The following is a 16247-nucleotide window of genomic DNA, read 5'->3' as shown; positions in this document are numbered from 1 at the left end:
GTGAGGGGTGAGGATGGTCCATCTGACCTTCTCCAGCACCGCAGCAGTCCTCCCCTGTGCCCACATCCACCCTCCCCAGCCTGGGCAGAGAGGAGGGAGTGGGCTCCCACCTCACCTTCACTGCTGGAACTGCTTCGTGGCAACACAGGATGTCCACACCAGCCTGAGCAACGACTTCTGAGGTGCCAGTAGCTTTTCTGAGACCCATATTCAAACTTCTTCACAGATATATGGGCTCAGCCTGATTGCAGGTCTTGGGTTTCAGTGGCATTTTTCCCCCAGGGCTTGTTAATGCTTCCCTGGATGAGGGTGATTTTGCTCCTAGGGCTGTTTTCTCACTGGCCTTCCCTCCATTCTCTGTTTATTTTTAAGAAGCTGAAACCATCATAGCAAATTATTTTTCACATCTTTTACACCATTTCTAACCTGCTCCACCACCCCAGGACATGACGACCATTTCCCTCCAACCATACCAGCTCCAGCTCCCTGGCACCACTGTCAATAGACTGGAGAGCCACCAGAGCCCTAACCACAGCGCAGGTCTAGGTCCTACCTTAAAAAAAAAAAAAAAAAAGGCCTGTTTTCATTGTGTCGGTAATTGCACGCTCATTAAAACAGACGCAAACAAACCCAACTATTGAAGGTCACAAGCACACCTGTAACTGCAACCGGGGGGTGGGGGGGATTTTTGACCTTCAGATGCCTTTGCTGCTTGTCCTGCCAGGACCACATGCCTGGGATGGCACGTGTGCCAAGGCACTGCCTTGCTTTCAGGCTGTTTGCTGGAGCTCTCTGTGCCTGAGACCAGTGATTGATTTCCTTCTCGCATGGCACAGTGCCTAGGTATGTCTCCCAAAGGCCTTTGTTAATAGAGTGTTAACAATTAACCTACTCAGGCAGAAACAGAGCCAGGCCTTCATAATCTAGGCTTAGTTAACCATTCAGCTGCTTATCTGAAAGCAATTTTTCTTCTGTCTAAGTGGAAGGCATTCACTAACTTGTTTGGGTAAAGCAAATGTGAAGATGCAGGAGTTATTTTACAGATTATTATATTTACAATAGCACCTAGGGGTCCCCTGGAGCTGCAGGTGTGGTAGGAAGCCACAGTAAGAGGTGGCCATAAAGATTTTACCTACCACATCCGGAGAAAAGGAAATCTCACGCCAGATTTTCTGCATCAGGCTTACAAGTGTTGGTGTCTCCAAGGCAGGGCTGCTGGGGGAAAGGCCAAGGGGATACAGCGGTTGGATGGGATGGGGAGGTCATGCAACATGGAGATTGTGGGGAGCTGCACTGTCATGAAGGCACAGAATCACAGACTGGTTTGGGTGGGAAAGGACCATAACGACCATTCAGTTCCAACACCCCTGCTGTGGGCAGGGACACCTTCCACTAGAGCAGGTTGCTCAAAGCCTAATCCAGCCTGGCCTTGAACACTTCCAGGGATTGGGCATCCACAGCTTCTCTGGGCAACCTGTTGCAGTGCCTCACCACCCTCTCTGGGAAGAATTTCTTCCGGATATCCAATCTAAATCTCCCCACTTTCAATTTAAAGCCTTTGCCCCTTGTGCTGGTGTGCCTGGGCAGAGAGGAAGCTGGTCGTACCAATGAGATGCACCTAGATAAGGTGCTGGCATGGAGATGTTTACCCGGAAGGGTGCTTTGAATCGATCCAGGCAGACAGAGAAATCCTTTTCAGCTTTTATTATCACAGTAATGCTGGGAAATGGGAAATGGGCTCAGCGTTTGTTCTGGAAGGGTTTCCTTCTCCTCCTTTGTGTCTGCAGAAAGTCCCTTCACTTGTGTTGTTTACTGCTGTAAACACATGCCTTTGAGGAACTGGAGCTCGGCAAAGGCTGAGTGTTGGCTCTCAGAGTGGGTGGCTGCTGTGACGGATGGACAGACAGACATCACTCGGGAGTGATTTGGGTAGAGCTGGTCCTCATCGAGAGGTGGGATGGACCTGGTATCTTCTTGACAGCCTGGTGCAGGTAAAGAGCAAGGTGGTCCTAGTGCCTCCTCACCACTGCAGATGGGATATAACACCTGGACAGATAAATATTTTGGAAAGGGAAGTGTCTGGCAGGTTGCTTAGAACTCCTGATTTGGTTTTCCACCTGTCTGGAGCCTCTCCATCCCATCACGGGACAGGAAAGCTGCTTTCACCCCTCTGCCATGGCTCAGGATTCTCTTCCAAGCCTAGCCATGCTCGGAGGTCACTTCCCTTCTAAAGGATGTACTTGGGAGGGCAACGCTGGTAAAGGAGAGCCAGTCCAGCTTCCCTCAGCCCTGCTGCATTCATGGACTGCCAGGCTCAGTATCCTTGTTTCTCTCATTGGGAATCACCCATAAACCCAATTTTAGTTTGTGTTCCCGTGGGACGGAGGTGGTTATGAGATTTAAGGAGGAGAAATGTCCTGGGGAAGTTTTTAGTCATTCATTTCTCCGAACCTTGAAGGAGAAAAAAAGACCTTCCAGCTTTGTACCACAGCCTGGCAGCATTATTCCTTACCTCGCTATGCTCAAAACTTGATTTCACAGTTCACCTGAGGAATGATCTGGGTAAAACCTGACTGGGAACTGCAGCTGGCCAGAAGACACAAAAGTGAGAACCATTGTTCTTGAAAAAATGGCCCTTTTGGCAAACAAAGCTGTATTGTCAAGGATCTGCTGGCACTTCTGGAATCTCCTTAATAACATATTTGTAATGCTTGTCCGTATGCTCTATTGGATCCCGGGTTTACAGTAAACATAAGTTAATAACCATTTTTTTCAGAATATTTTCTTGGATGATTCCCAATTACAAGAAAAAAAAAAAAACACCGATGTGGAAAACGGTCCATTTTCAGAGTCTGTCCCTGTGGTGCAGCTTTGATCCCATAACCCAAGAATGCAGCTGAAGTCCCTGCTGCTTCTGGGCTGCTGGCACTGAGTGGGAACATCAGCTCAACATCCCAGTAGGCTCAGGACATGACCCTAAGGAGAAACCTGCTTGATGTGGAAACCACAACCTGGGGGCCAGGAGGTCCCCAAGGGCAGAAAAAGGCTGTGAAGCTCTGCCAAAGGCCAACGATGGAGATGTCACAGGGCTGAGCAAGCCTTCAGAGATGTCCAGGAGGGCATTGCCACCCCTCTGCACAGGCTGTGCCTCTCTCCGGGCTAATGACACTTGCCTTCCCTGCTTCCTGTTGTGCTGACGTTTTGTTTTTTGGAAGGATCTAACTTTCCAGTGACCTCACCCTGCTCTCAAAAAGTCAATGTAAATGTGAACATGTCACTGTGTAAAAGGAAAAGGTAACCTGGATTTCTCCTCCACTGGTTGAGTGGGGCTGGCGAGAGCTGCGTGGAGGCAATGCAGCCACTGCCTTTCCCTTGTCTGAAGCTGAGAAGTTCCAGCATATCCCTCCTGTGGCAGCTGGTGTCCCATAAAAAAGAGACGGCCTATAAAGATAGCAAAGTCATTGAAAGGCAGGTTATTCCTAAATTAACAGAACAAAAAGTCTTCCCTTGACTAATAAAATCCAAAGGCACCGTGGGTTGAGTGTGGCTTCAGATGGGCAGTCTCCATCACTCCATAGCTCAGCCAAGTCTCCAGGTGCCCAGCAGGCACCTACATTAATCCCTAGGCATCATGCACTTATGCACCGCCTATGGTGGTGTTCCTTGGAAAGTGCCTTTAGGGCGCAATGGGGTTGTGAGCCTCCGGGTCCTGCTCAGAGCATTGGAGAGAGACTTGTCCAAATGTTGCACGCCAGATGCGTGACCAGACCTGGACCCTCTTCTGTTCTGGTGGAGGTTTTGTTACTTATGACTGATAAACATTTACATGTTTTGATTGCAGTGGGTCCCCATGGCGCACTGTGTGGCGCTTGTGTGATATTCGTTTGCTGCTCGGCCTTTAGACCTCAACCAGTGTGTGACATGGAGACATCCCTGTTAGGGACAAAGGTGCAAGCTGCGGGAAGGTCAAAGAATCAGAGAATCATAGAATGATTTGGGTTGGAAGGGACCTTAAAGATCACCTAGTTCCAAACCCCCTGCCATGGGCAGGGACACCTTCCACTAGACCAGGTTGCTCAAAGCCTCATCCAGCCTGGCCTGGAACACTTCCAGGGATGGGGCATCCACAGCTTCTCTGGGCAACCTGTGCCACTGCCTCTCACCCTCTCTGGGAAGAATTTCTTCCTGATCTCCAACTACAATATGTTCACCCAATGGTTATGGCTTCATATGGCTGGTGGTCCAGCGGGGAAAGTTCCCTGGGGACCCTCCTTGGGTGGGGTGATGTGCAAGGAGATGGAGAAGGTGTACACCAGGCACATCCTCCTCTGCCTCGCAGCTTGTCCCCTGCCCATGGTGGGGCTCATCTGGCATGTCTCAGACCACTCGGGCTCCTTCACTCCTGAACAGGAGTTCAGCGGGGATGGTGGGTTTCGCCAGAACACCTCCTAAAATCACTTCTTCCCTCTGTGACCACCTCCCTACCCTGCTCTGCCACAGAGGAGCTCTCCCAGCTCCCTGTAGGTATCAGCTCTGTGTCACCTCCCCTTGGCACGGCAGTTTGCCACATCTGTCTGCCAGCTCCATGACACTCAGGCCATATTTCATACAGGGCAGCTTTCTACGAGAAGATCAGGACCCTGGTAAAAGGAATGAGGCTACATGCCTCCATGTGTAGGCTACACGCCTCCACGCAGCAAGCCTGGCAGAAGCCTCCAGAAACACGATTTAATAAAAGTGAAGCTGAGCAGCACAGACCCTGCTTTAACCTTTTTAATTTTCTTTTCCATTCCATTATTAGTGCAAACAGCAAGACCCCATGAGACACCACATCAAAGCCGAGCTCTGGACCAAAACTAACTCTCTAGGGAAATAAACCCAGCCCTCCTGCTTTACTTGGGGAGTGCTGATTTAACATCTCTACCCCAAGAAGAGGGAAAACCCCACTGAAATGGGGATTTTCTCCATCTCCCCTCTCTGCTGGCCCTGCCTGAGCCACCCCCCATCACTGAACCTCTCTCCAAAGGGGAACACTTCTTGCTATCCCTCTTTTATCCAGGGGGAAACCTATACCTCCCGCTGCCCTTAACTCCTGCCTTAGTCCCCACACTGCCAGGATGGTCTATCCTGGGAAACCTGGAAGTGAGGGCTCCTGGGATAAAGAAAAAGCAGCCCTTCTGGCCCATGGGGACCAAGGCAATACACTCCGTAGGGTTGGGTGGACACTGGTCAGTTGTCTACAGCTGTCTACATGCTGCTGACCCTGCTCCTCCAGGCTTGGTTCTGCTGAGCCTTGACTGAAGGTATGGGAGATACCTGCATAGACTCCACGGAGACCTGAGCCTGTCTGGAGCGGCACTGGGAGGACTCAAAGACCCTAGGGGCCTGGACACTCGTGCACTGAATTGAGTTGTGACAGTCTCCATATACAGAGACCCCAGGATTCATTGCAAGCACCCAACCTGTGCACTGCATCTTTTCCCTTCCCTTGGGTAATGAGTTCCTTATCTGGTACGGGTTCAAATTCTCCAATATTCAAGGAGGCAACAGAAAAAATGTTGTGGCCTTTTTATTTCCTAAAATGAGATTCTGCACCTTTGTGGGGCCGACTGCATTACAGACGATCAAGTTAACTCCTCACCAGAGGGAATGGGAATCATGGGGAATGCAGTCCCACTCAAGATCTCCATCTTCTGCTCCAGCTCAGTTCAACATGGAGCAACTTCCCCAGCACTCCTATTTTATGAACACACCAATCAGGGAAAACCCATGGGTTTCTGTAACTAAAGAAATTCTGTTGAGAGAAATGGATCCATGTTGGTTTGTTTTCCCTACTCCTAGTCCATGCTGGGGTGGGACTGCAGAGGCTTTGTCACCCTTGGGGATTTAGCGCAGCAGTGCAGACCACATCCATTACTGTAGGGTCAAGGAGTGCAGAAACAGCTTGGTTTTCAGCTGGGATTTTCAGAAGGGATGTTCAAAAGGCCTTTTAGGAAGTTATAAACTGTCCCCATGTAAAACCTCTCTTATCACCAGTAGCTCTGGAGCTTGGCTGCCTCAGCTGATAATAAATTCAGCACCAATGCAACAACCAGTATTTGGAAAATTTTCCCAGAACACAGATGTGAATAGGCCCAGGTGCCTATGAAGCCAGAGCTGGGGGTTGTGATGGTGATGGAGCTGAGGAAGAGCATCCAGACATGTGAGGACTGGTCCCAATGTCTTGGACCGGGTCAAAGACAACTCTTAAGACCATTATTGGCATGTTATCCACTTTCCCATGGCCTGGTTTGTGCCAAACCAAGGCACAGCCCAGGTAAAAATAAAATAGAGTAGGGAAATAAAGGTTTAAAATAAAATTTAGGATGACACCTGGACAAAAGCATCCTTTTAAAAGCTCCATGGGACAACACTGCCAAGGAAGAGATGGGAAGTGTGTTGCTTAAGCCCTGCTGAATCACCCCTAAGGGATGCGTTGCAGGGAGCAATAGCGTATGAGGCTACAGATGGACCAGGGCTGGAAACCTTCCATCCCTATGGACACACAAACATTCAAACCTGGGAAAAGCGACAGATTCAAGCTTGGGAAGTGCAAACGGTCCTGTAGAACTGATGCTGTACAACTGTGCTCACTGAAACCCACGTGACCCACTCCTCTGTGGGCACCCAACCCTTGGACTGAGAGGCTTAAGAGCAGCTTTTTTGCATAGCAGTGAGTGGGATTTAGGGTACGAGTGCACACTGTTCCTGCAAGGGGGGCTGGGGGTCATGGAGAGCAGGACAGCCCCATACCACATACTGAGACATGACATCTTCTGTCCTTGCCTCACACAGCCCAGAGATTCGCTCATCTCTGCACGATGCCAATCTGCAAGGGTACGGTAGATAAAAGGACTCTCCTTAACAGTCCTTTCCTTTTTCTTCTCCCAGTGCCACTGACCTGTGCCTCCTCCTCACCTCTGTGCTGCCATGGCCACGCTAGAGACGCTGCCCATTCTTAGTGACTCAACCTATCCTAGCCCGGAAAACTTCCACGGTTTTGCTCCCCGGCCATCCCAACCCACTTCCCAGACCACCATGGGGAGCGTGGGCAGTGGAGTCGCCAATGACCAAGAGTTTGCCATGAAGAGCGTGGGGACCCGGACGCAGAGCAGCGGCCGGCAGACAGAGGGGTCTCGCAACGGGTACTCCACGCGGGAGATCTCCAACCGCTACTCTGGCGAGGAGAAGACGTACAGGTCAGAGAAGGTCTCCAATTCCCTCTACATCAATGGCGACCTGCGCAAGAGCGAGAAGGTGAAGATGGACATCTGTGGGAACGTGACCACCAACAATGAGAAGAACATGCCGCCTCCTCCCCAGTACCGAGAGCCCAGTAACCCACCAAAGATATTGCCAATCTCTGGCAAACTGGACCAGGTGAGAACCCCCATCTCCTGGAGCAGTGTGATGACCATGGCCCATTTCTTGTCTCCTGGATTGTTAATCCACTGGCCCCTGCAGGCCACCTCAGTCCCACATGCCAGGCGCAGGGTTGTTGGTCTACAACCTTGCCTGCTCACCAGAACTCATTCTGTATCTCCTGGAAGTCATTTTCAAAACATCTTTGCTAATACAAAGTGGCTTCCTCTGGGCTAATTTTCACCTGAAAGTGAACCTGTAGTAGGGGAGACTCAATCCCTTTTTGAGGAAAATTTTTGTTTCTGTAGGTACATTCATGGGGGAAGGAATGTGCAAGGTTTTAAAATCCTTTCCAAATCCTTTACAGCTGCAATCCTTTACATTCTCTCCTCAGCATTGCTTACAGCTGCAGGAAACACAAATGTTTAAATGAAGGGCAGCTGCAGCACGTTGCTTACCTATTGTCGCTGTGGGGGTCACAGCTCCTACCTACTCCTGTCTGAGCATAAGCAGGACATGCAGTGGAGAGGTGACTCCCAGCAGGAGGGAAACATGGTGCTCCTGAGGCAAAATGGCTGCTAATCCAAGGATTCGGTTCAGTTTTCAGCAAAAGAGAAATACACCCTCAACTCTAGAAGTCCTTCAAAATATAATCTGCCAAAATCAGGTCTGGTAGGCAGGTGGCAGTGCTCCTTGTAGAGGGCACTAAGAGGAAACAAGGAGTATTCTAGGGAAAAATCATGCAGATCTGGGGTGAGTCAAGATTTTTTTTTTTTTTTTTCCACTTGGGGCAAGAAGAGAGCTGTCCTACGAGTGACCACAGGTCCCTCATGTTAAAACCCAAATTGTCCAGGGTGTAGTAAGGTGGAGAAATCTTTCTGTATGTTGTTACCAAGCTTCCTGCTATGTTTGATGCGTGGTCCTTTTTCCTTTTGCAGAGCAATGAGCCCTTAGTTAGACCCTCAGCCTTTAAACCAGTAGTTCCTAAAAACTTCCATTCCATGCAGAACCTCTGCCCGCCGCAGAGCAACGGGGTGACAGAGAACAGAAAGAGCTTGAACCATGCCAACAGCAATAGCCCGTCCGCGCCCAAAAGTGGACTCGACAAGAGCAGCCTTAACAGGACTACAAACCAAGTGGGGGGCCTTTCGGATTCGGGACGTAACTCATTAACAAGCCTACCCACGTACGGGACAGGCTACAGCCAGCACGTGGGTCCAATGAGCGCCTCCACGAGCCACATCAACCGCATCGGTACAACCTACGTGGACAAGAACATCGTGGGATACAATGGGATATCTACCTCAGACAGCGGGCGGTCTTCGAGCAAGAGCACTTCTTCGTTCAACAGACTGAACCATCTCAACGAAACAATGCCTTTCCACTCGCCTTCAACGGACGACATCATTCAAGACCTGGAAGATCGGCTGTGGGAGAAGGAGCAGGAGGTCCTCCAGATGCGAAGGAACTTGGACAAAAGCGAGGCAGCCATCTTCCAAGTGTTCGAGGAGAAGCAGAAGATTTGGGAGAGAGAAATGGAGGATCTGAGGCAAAACTATGCCAACAAATTGCAACAGGTCTCCAAAAAGGCGCAGCGGGCTCAGCAGGCCTTGCAGCTCCAAATCTTCAAGCTCCAGCAAGAGAAAAAAAAACTCCAAGATGATATGGGACAACTCCTCCAGCAACGAGAGGAGCTGGAAAAGAAATTTGTGGCTTTCAAGAAGGAACAGGCTGAGTTTCTTCCAAAGATTGAAGAGACCAAGTGGGAGGTAAGAGCTTTGTTGTTACAGACCTTGAGTTAGGTTTTCACTGAGGATTCTGATAGCCCAAAAAAACTCCCATTTGCCTTAAGTGGACCCACACACAATGGCTATGGGTTGGTGGCTTCCAGGTAACAGATGACACTTCAGTCACCTCTTGATATATCTGAGCCCCAAACCTGTAGTTTTTAATTAAAATTAGCCCAATTTTTTTGTGCACGCTTCCTGTGCTGGTCAATAATTTGGCTTCACAGTCAGGTCACTCCAACATATGACATTTGAATCCAGTTTCAGTGAATACAGGTCTTTCCATATAGGTATTTGTGCCTACCAAAATTGGCTTTAAGTCTATTTTAATTAAATTCTTAAAACATCTTTGTTTGGGCAAACCTTGAAACAGCTTTTCAAATATTTGATTTTTTTTTTAATTTAAGATATAAAGCAAGTGAGCTAAGAATGATACCAATAGCCAAGTCTACCTCATGCTTTCCATTGTAACACGATGTTTTCAGTTGCTAATAAGTTTCTCTCTCTTAAAAGCTGAAAGGCGAATTCCTCTTCGTAGTTCTCCTTTTGAGCCTTACATATTTTTCCTACTGTTCCTATTTTTAGAACATTTTATCAAAGTCTGTTTGTATAGCCAGTGCTAACATTTTGTTTCTCCAGCTCGATCATGTGAAGAATTTTAATCCTTCCATGGACTGGCTAGAAACTTTAAATTTATTGAGAATGCAGAGGCAAAACGTAGCTCTAGAATCAAAAAGACCCTATTCTGCTAATCCTGATAGAAAGCCAATGAAGCTGGGATTAATTAGACTCTGAAATGTGCTATTTGCAGATGTTCAGCAGAGCTTATTAGAGGCCTGCTGTAAAATCTCTGCAAGTTACATCTCAGAACAAGCAGGCTGCATTGTTCCACAGGATGCCTTCTTTGGCCAGCTGCTCTGCCCTGGTCTTTTAAGTCTTTCAGTAAGTCAGGTCTGGAAAGTTCCCTGATTTTGCACCAGTAAACTTGCAAATGGGCTTTTGATTAATTGCTTCACTGCTATAGTTCTGTCGTCAACAGCTAACCCAGTTGTATCAATGTAAAGATAGAACTCAGCTTGTGGATCAGGACACCTAAAATTTGTAGACACCCACGCTTGTTGACTTGCTCCCCAAGCTCCCTTCACTGTACTGCCCAGATCTCCACATCACCCAAGCAGAGCCCAAAATTTAAATCTTTTAATCTGTAAGTTGAATCCTATCCAAGCTGTTCTTCATCATGTATTTCTCTGCCTTTTGGGAAGAGCTGATCCATGGAGAGCACTTTAAGTAAATTGTACAGCTTTTTAGCTAAGCAGTAACTGTGGCACTTTAAGTACAGCTAAACCAGCATGATACAGTTCTGCACCTGCTGCAGACAAGTGCTGGTGAGGATGTGGGTACCCACCCACAGAGTTAGCTATGCATGAGGAACCACCACCAGCTCCAGAGAAAGCTGCTACCAGTAGGAAGTGACTGGGTACCTCTCCTAGCTCTTCAGCCACTCGTAGTGAGCACTGGACTGTCCTGATGGCTGAGCTTTGAGGTCTGGCTCAACATGATGCACCAGGCAAGTCCTCTATAGTAGAGAAAAGTGGAGGTTGTAATGAAGGTAGTGGGGAGGGGAGTTTCATAGAATCACCCACTGGTTTGGGTGGGAAGGGACCTTAAAGACCATCCAGTTCCAACCTCCTTGCCATGGGCAGGGACACCTTCCACTAGAGCAGGTTGCTCAAAGCCCCATCCAGCCTGGCCTTGACCACTTCCAGGGATGGGGCATCCACAGCTTCTCTGGGCAACCTGTGCCACTGTCTCACCACCCTCTCCAGGAAGAATTTCTTCCTGATATCCAATCTAAATCTCCCCTCTTTCAGCTTAAACCTGTTACCCCTTGTCCTGTCACTTCAGGCCCTTGTAACGATCCCCCCCCAGCTTCCTTGTCGGCCCCTTCAGGTACTGGAAGGTGCTTTAAGGTCTCCCCGGAGCCTTTTCTTCTCAGGATGCTGGTCCTCAGCCCAGACTCCTGCCAGCATGGGTTGGGACTGTTTGTCTCTGCAATCATCCACAGTAGGCAGATCAGATCTGCCACTGCAGAGCCCTGAAAACCATGGAGTTCATGATAAAATGAAGGTTTGGTCATTTTCTTTGTTCATTTCCAATAGCCAAAAGTATTCATGCAACTGTCCCCCTTGGTGGACTATGCAGGTGCAGAGGAGTGTCATTTCGAATGGTGACACCCATGTAATGCAAATGCACACGTCAGCAAGTGTATTTCCATGGGGCTTGGGACTTGAGCCTGTCAGGATGAAACCTGAAACTCCAGCACCCAAGGACAATGCATGGTAGTCCCGTTTCAGCAAGGGTGGGTGGCAGGTCTCTCCTTGATCTTTGCCAGAAGGGCTGTCACTTTTCATGCCCTACCCCAAAAGAATTAAATAGCTACCAGTCCCTGGACTGTCTCCAGTGAAATGAATCCTAAAATTTAGTCAACTGGCTTCTTCAAGAGTCTTTGGGAAGGAAAGTGTTATAGACAAGTAAGTAATATCTACCATCTCTGCATCCCGTCCTACAGCTGCAGTGCTCAGCAAGTCCGGGTGGTCTGTGCATCTGAGATGTTTCCATCTCAGGCTTGTTCAAGGTCCAGATCCCATTGAGGTCAGTAGGAAAGCTCCTGCTGAGAGCAGAGGGTTTGAGGTCAAGCACCGCAGGCTTGTGTTCAGGTGAGGAAGATGAATGCAGGGAAGGAAGCATCGGTGACCACTCACCACTGGTGAGGAGCACAGCACTTAACTGTTTGGTCAAGTCCAGCTGTGCACAGCCTCAGGTCCCTGAGAGCCAGGAAGAAACAGGGGAACAACCTCGAGGACTTTGTCATGGTCTGGGTCCTGGTGAAGGCTAGAACTCAGCCCTTGAGCAGTGTCACTGGCTGTCCCCTCCATAACCTGAGCCTCCTGCCAATGCGAGGCCACACAGACATTTCACAGGCAGCACAGGGTCAAGCAGTGGTGGCGGCTCCTCACTGTCTTCCTGGCTCACGGATGCTCTCCCCACAGGTGTGCCAGAAGGCAGGTGAGATCTCCCTGCTCAAGCAGCAGCTGAAGGACTCCCAGGCAGACGTCTCCCAGAAGCTGAATGAGATCGTGGGACTGCGGTCGCAGCTCAAGGAAGGTAAGAACTTCCTACGGGAGAAGGAGGAGCAGATTCTCACCCTGAAGGATTCCTACAGCTCCAAGAGCGTCAACCTGGAGATCTGTGAGAGCGAGCTGCAGCGGAAGATGAGCGAGGTCCAGGTGCTGAGGGAAAAACTGAACCACTGTGAGATGGAGGTCTCCAGCCTGAAGCGGACACTTGCCAGCATGGGACCTCCAGGGCCTTTTGGTGGGGACCTGGGTGAGAAGCTGCGAGACCCACTGGCCTGCGAGAGCGACGAAGCCAAAATGCAGCGGCAGAGCGAGGACAGCGTCAACACGCTGCGGAAGGAGGTGGAGCGGCTCCAGATGGAGCTGAAGCTGGAGCGGCAGCAGCGGGAACAGCAGGTGATGGACTTCAAGGAGGAGCGGCGTACATGGCAAGAAGAGAAGGAGAAAGTCATCAAGTACCAGAAGCAGCTGCAACTGAACTATGTGGAGATGTACCAGAAGAACCAGCTCCTGGAACACAAGGTGAACGAGATGAACACAAAGGCCACCAGCCCCCCGCACACTGAGGAGAAAAAAACATGGACTCCCTCCAGACTCGAGCGAATAGAGTCCACCGAGATCTGAGGTGGGACCAAGACAATACAATGTCATTTTTTTACTGCTGTGCATGTACTACCTACTCAAGCCAGTGATCTTCCGAAGGATAATATGCTACTGTAGGAACGGTGCGAGTCTGCTCGCACCAAGCTCCGTCACCCTTACTCTATACTTCTGTGCTCTGTAGGTAAAATAACTGTGGGTGTGCGTTGTTTTTCTATCGATAATGCAACATCTCTTTCGTTTTTGGTTTGGTTTATTTTTCTAGTACAGCTGGTGAGGGTCAATTGGCTCTTTTGTAATCTGCCGTGACTGTTACTTTGCTAGAGGCTGCCATCCCCTCTCCTACAATTCACCCCTCTTCGGTTGGTTGTTTTGGAGAGTTGTATTTGGTTTCTTTGGTTTTCCAAGCATTTACGTGCAGCAAAACAGTTCGAAGTGGCAGGTTTTTTTTCAGGGCATTTTAGCCACATTGGCTAAGAGAGCAAAGCTCTCAGGATCATGAGCAAACTCACTGTTCTGCATCAAGTATCCTGTCTAGACAGTGGTCTTAGTGAAGTCAGTGGGAGGTTGGCCACTGATTTCAGTGAAACCAGACATATCTCTACCAGATGACTCCCTCTTGCCAGCCCATGGCTACCATGGTTGCAAGAGGTTAGGACATCCTTAAGGAGCAGGATGAGCCTGTCCTGGTAACATAAGCCAATAAGGAATGATCACCCAGCAGGAGCCTCTTTGGAGGCTCAGCAGAGCTTGACACACGCTGCGTTTTCATTTCATTGTGGTTTCCTTCTGCAGTTCCACTTCTCTCCTGGGTGTGACCAATCCGGGGAGCAAAAATACCCTTCCACCTCTGCCTTGGTCCCCCTATTCTTACCATATACTCAAGGAAGAAAAAAAAAACCTTGGAAATCCAAGATAGTTTCCCCTCCCAAAGACCCTCTCACTTCTCCAAGTCAGTTTGGGGAAGCTTCCAAACCTGTGGGATGTTTGTGCAAACTGAAGCTTTAGCAATTTTCCCAAGAGTGGGCAATTGTGCTGCCCCACTCCCAAATGAGTGATGCTTCAGTGCACTCTCTCGGTGCAGGGTCTACTTAAAAAATGGCATCTGAGCCTCACTCAGAAGTTGCAGTGAGCACATATCAGTATTACCACTAGATTGCAATGGGGCGAGCGGTAGCCTTCGGTACAGCCATTTCAAACAGCACCCATAGCAATCCCACATGGCATCACATATTCCAGGGACAGAAATAACACGGGCCCAGCTTAAGAAAATATTCAGCTACTAACTCCGAGCACGAAAGCAGTCATAATAAGGGAAAATGCTTAAGATCACACAAGTGCTTATGCCCTGACAGAGTAATAACCAAATCCTATATGCACAGTCGCTGACAATAGTATAGGCGTCAAAAAACAGCATTCAGCTTTAAAAGGTGGGCAAAGTGGGTCTGGGTCTCCCTTTCAGGGCCATTTTTTTACCCTGATTCACAGCAAATGGTGAAAAATGTTTAAAGTGGGAATTGCACTGACTGGGCAGTGGCCAAAGGATCAATGCAAGCGGGAGTTTTGGCTGCTTGCCCTAGGGAGCAGCTAGAAGAACAAACCTAGAATTAGCAATGGGATGTCTCTTCAAGGTGGCTCCAAGGAGAGTTTCACATTTCATCTGCATACCAAGGAAGGACCTCAGAGTGTTGAGGGGATGAAGACCTCCCAAACAAAAGCTCTGAAGCTATTAATTTTCTGTGTTCCCTTCCCTGAAAGCTTCTGTATCCCCATCACCAGGTCTGACCTTCAAGTTGGGACCAAAAGTTATGTGAGCTGCAGACTGAGCAAAGAGGGTGAGCGGAAGAGAGGAGACTTCAGTTAGTCCCACCAGCCTCCAGCCAAATTGAACAGACAGTGTTACTGGGCAGGAACTGTTGGTGGCTGGCAGTGATCCCTGGAGACAAAGAAAATGGAGATGTGTGATGAGACCAGGACATTTCAAAATTCCAGTTGTCAGCACCTGTCTTTTCCCACCTGTGTCTTTGGAGCTGGAGGAAGACAAAACCCATCAGTCTGGAAAACACGATGGCAGCTCAGGCTAAGCCTCTATTCACTAGACTGGGGTGACTAGGTCAGGTCTGTCCCCTGAAGGGGGTAGAGATGAGTCCCACTATGAATCCTGGAGCCGTGCCAGCACTCTTGGATGTCTCCCCCCACACCCCACCAAGGAAGGAGTGCAGCTGCCTGACAATGCGACCCAGCAGCAGACTTTGCCATGCCAAGGGAGTCACTCGCACGTGCTGTGCAAACTCGGACTTGGCCAGGCAAATCCTAGAGCTTCCTCCATTTCACACACCGGGCCTTCAAGATGGACTCAAACATCCCACAGTGTTGAGATCTGGTGTCTGGTGTCATCTCGGCTTTCTGTGCCTCTCTTTCCACATCAGATAAACCCATGCTGTCTTCTTTCCCAAAGCAGTCGTGAGGCATCTGTGCTCGTGAAGGGCTCTGCAGTCCTTGGGCAAAAGGGAAAAGCATAGAGAAATTGCAAGAGGTTTAGTCTCGAGTGGCCGTATGGTGTTTGTGAGGCTGCCACATGACAAGCAAACACAACAGCAAGTGTCCTCACCACAAGATGAGTCCAATAACCTGGAGGGTCATTTGCACCTTTGCTCCTCCTGATTCCACTGACGTTAAGGTTGGTTTCCCACTAACCATCGCAGGAATCAGCGTTTCAGTCAGTGGCTCAAGAATACCCAGAGTGATGGGGTTTCAAGGATCTGCTGTTGAGGAGGTGTACACCGCAATTCCCCGCTGTGTTAACACCCAAGAGCAATGGACACTGGCATCACGCCGTGGGACACCTTCTCACCAGAACTCCTTGCTAATCCATGGGCAGGAGAAGCAGGGACTTGTCTGGCCTCCCCACACACCTGGATCTGGTTAGCAGCCAGGCCCTCCAGCGTGCCAGGTTTGCTCTGTCATCTTTTTGCTAGATCCTTTTTGCAGTGGTGCCAGGAATGAGTGTCTTAATGGACCCAGTGAAACCTGGAAGCATATGGGTTTGTCTGACTGCTGGAGGGTGCTAGACTGCCCAGGGACTCAGAGGCCTTGCAGTGCATCCATCAGGGACTGCAGAGCTCCTTGGGATGGAGCAGGAGCAGCAAGGAGTGATTTTTCACCTTGGAGGAGGAGAGGAATGCTCCCTTCACCTCCTTCTTCACTGCATCACTTCCATCTAGAGTTCTGATCCAGATCTGAGCAACCTGGACTGTGGCCATTCCCTGGGTGACACAGAGCCCCGCAGGCAGCCGTTAAGTTGCTGTGCTGCTGCTGATGG

At 49.5% G+C, this 16247-nt stretch overlaps 1 protein-coding gene across 2 annotated transcripts; it reads left to right on the top strand.

Annotated features, from left to right (window-relative positions):
- Nucleotides 1-6969: 6969 nt before the first annotated feature.
- Nucleotides 6970-12949, top strand: LOC104517083 (leucine zipper putative tumor suppressor 3). 2 transcript variants are annotated; one of them, XM_010161635.1, is made up of 4 exons: nucleotides 6970-7419; nucleotides 8340-8900; nucleotides 9039-9170; nucleotides 12239-12949. In XM_010161635.1, exons 1-4 carry the CDS (start codon nucleotides 6970-6972, stop codon nucleotides 12947-12949), a joined length of 1854 nt encoding a protein of 617 aa, XP_010159937.1. The 2 variants fall into 2 exon arrangements, with proteins under 2 accessions (XP_010159937.1, XP_010159936.1); XM_010161634.1 differs by having other exon boundaries at nucleotides 8340-9170.
- The last annotated feature ends 3298 nt before the right edge of the window (nucleotides 12950-16247 follow it).

This window comes from Eurypyga helias, unplaced genomic scaffold, assembly GCF_000690775.1.
Source record: "Eurypyga helias isolate BGI_N326 unplaced genomic scaffold, ASM69077v1 scaffold24931, whole genome shotgun sequence".
Classification (NCBI taxonomy): domain Eukaryota; kingdom Metazoa; phylum Chordata; class Aves; order Eurypygiformes; family Eurypygidae; genus Eurypyga; species Eurypyga helias.
This window is presented reverse-complemented; position numbering and strand designations above follow the sequence as displayed.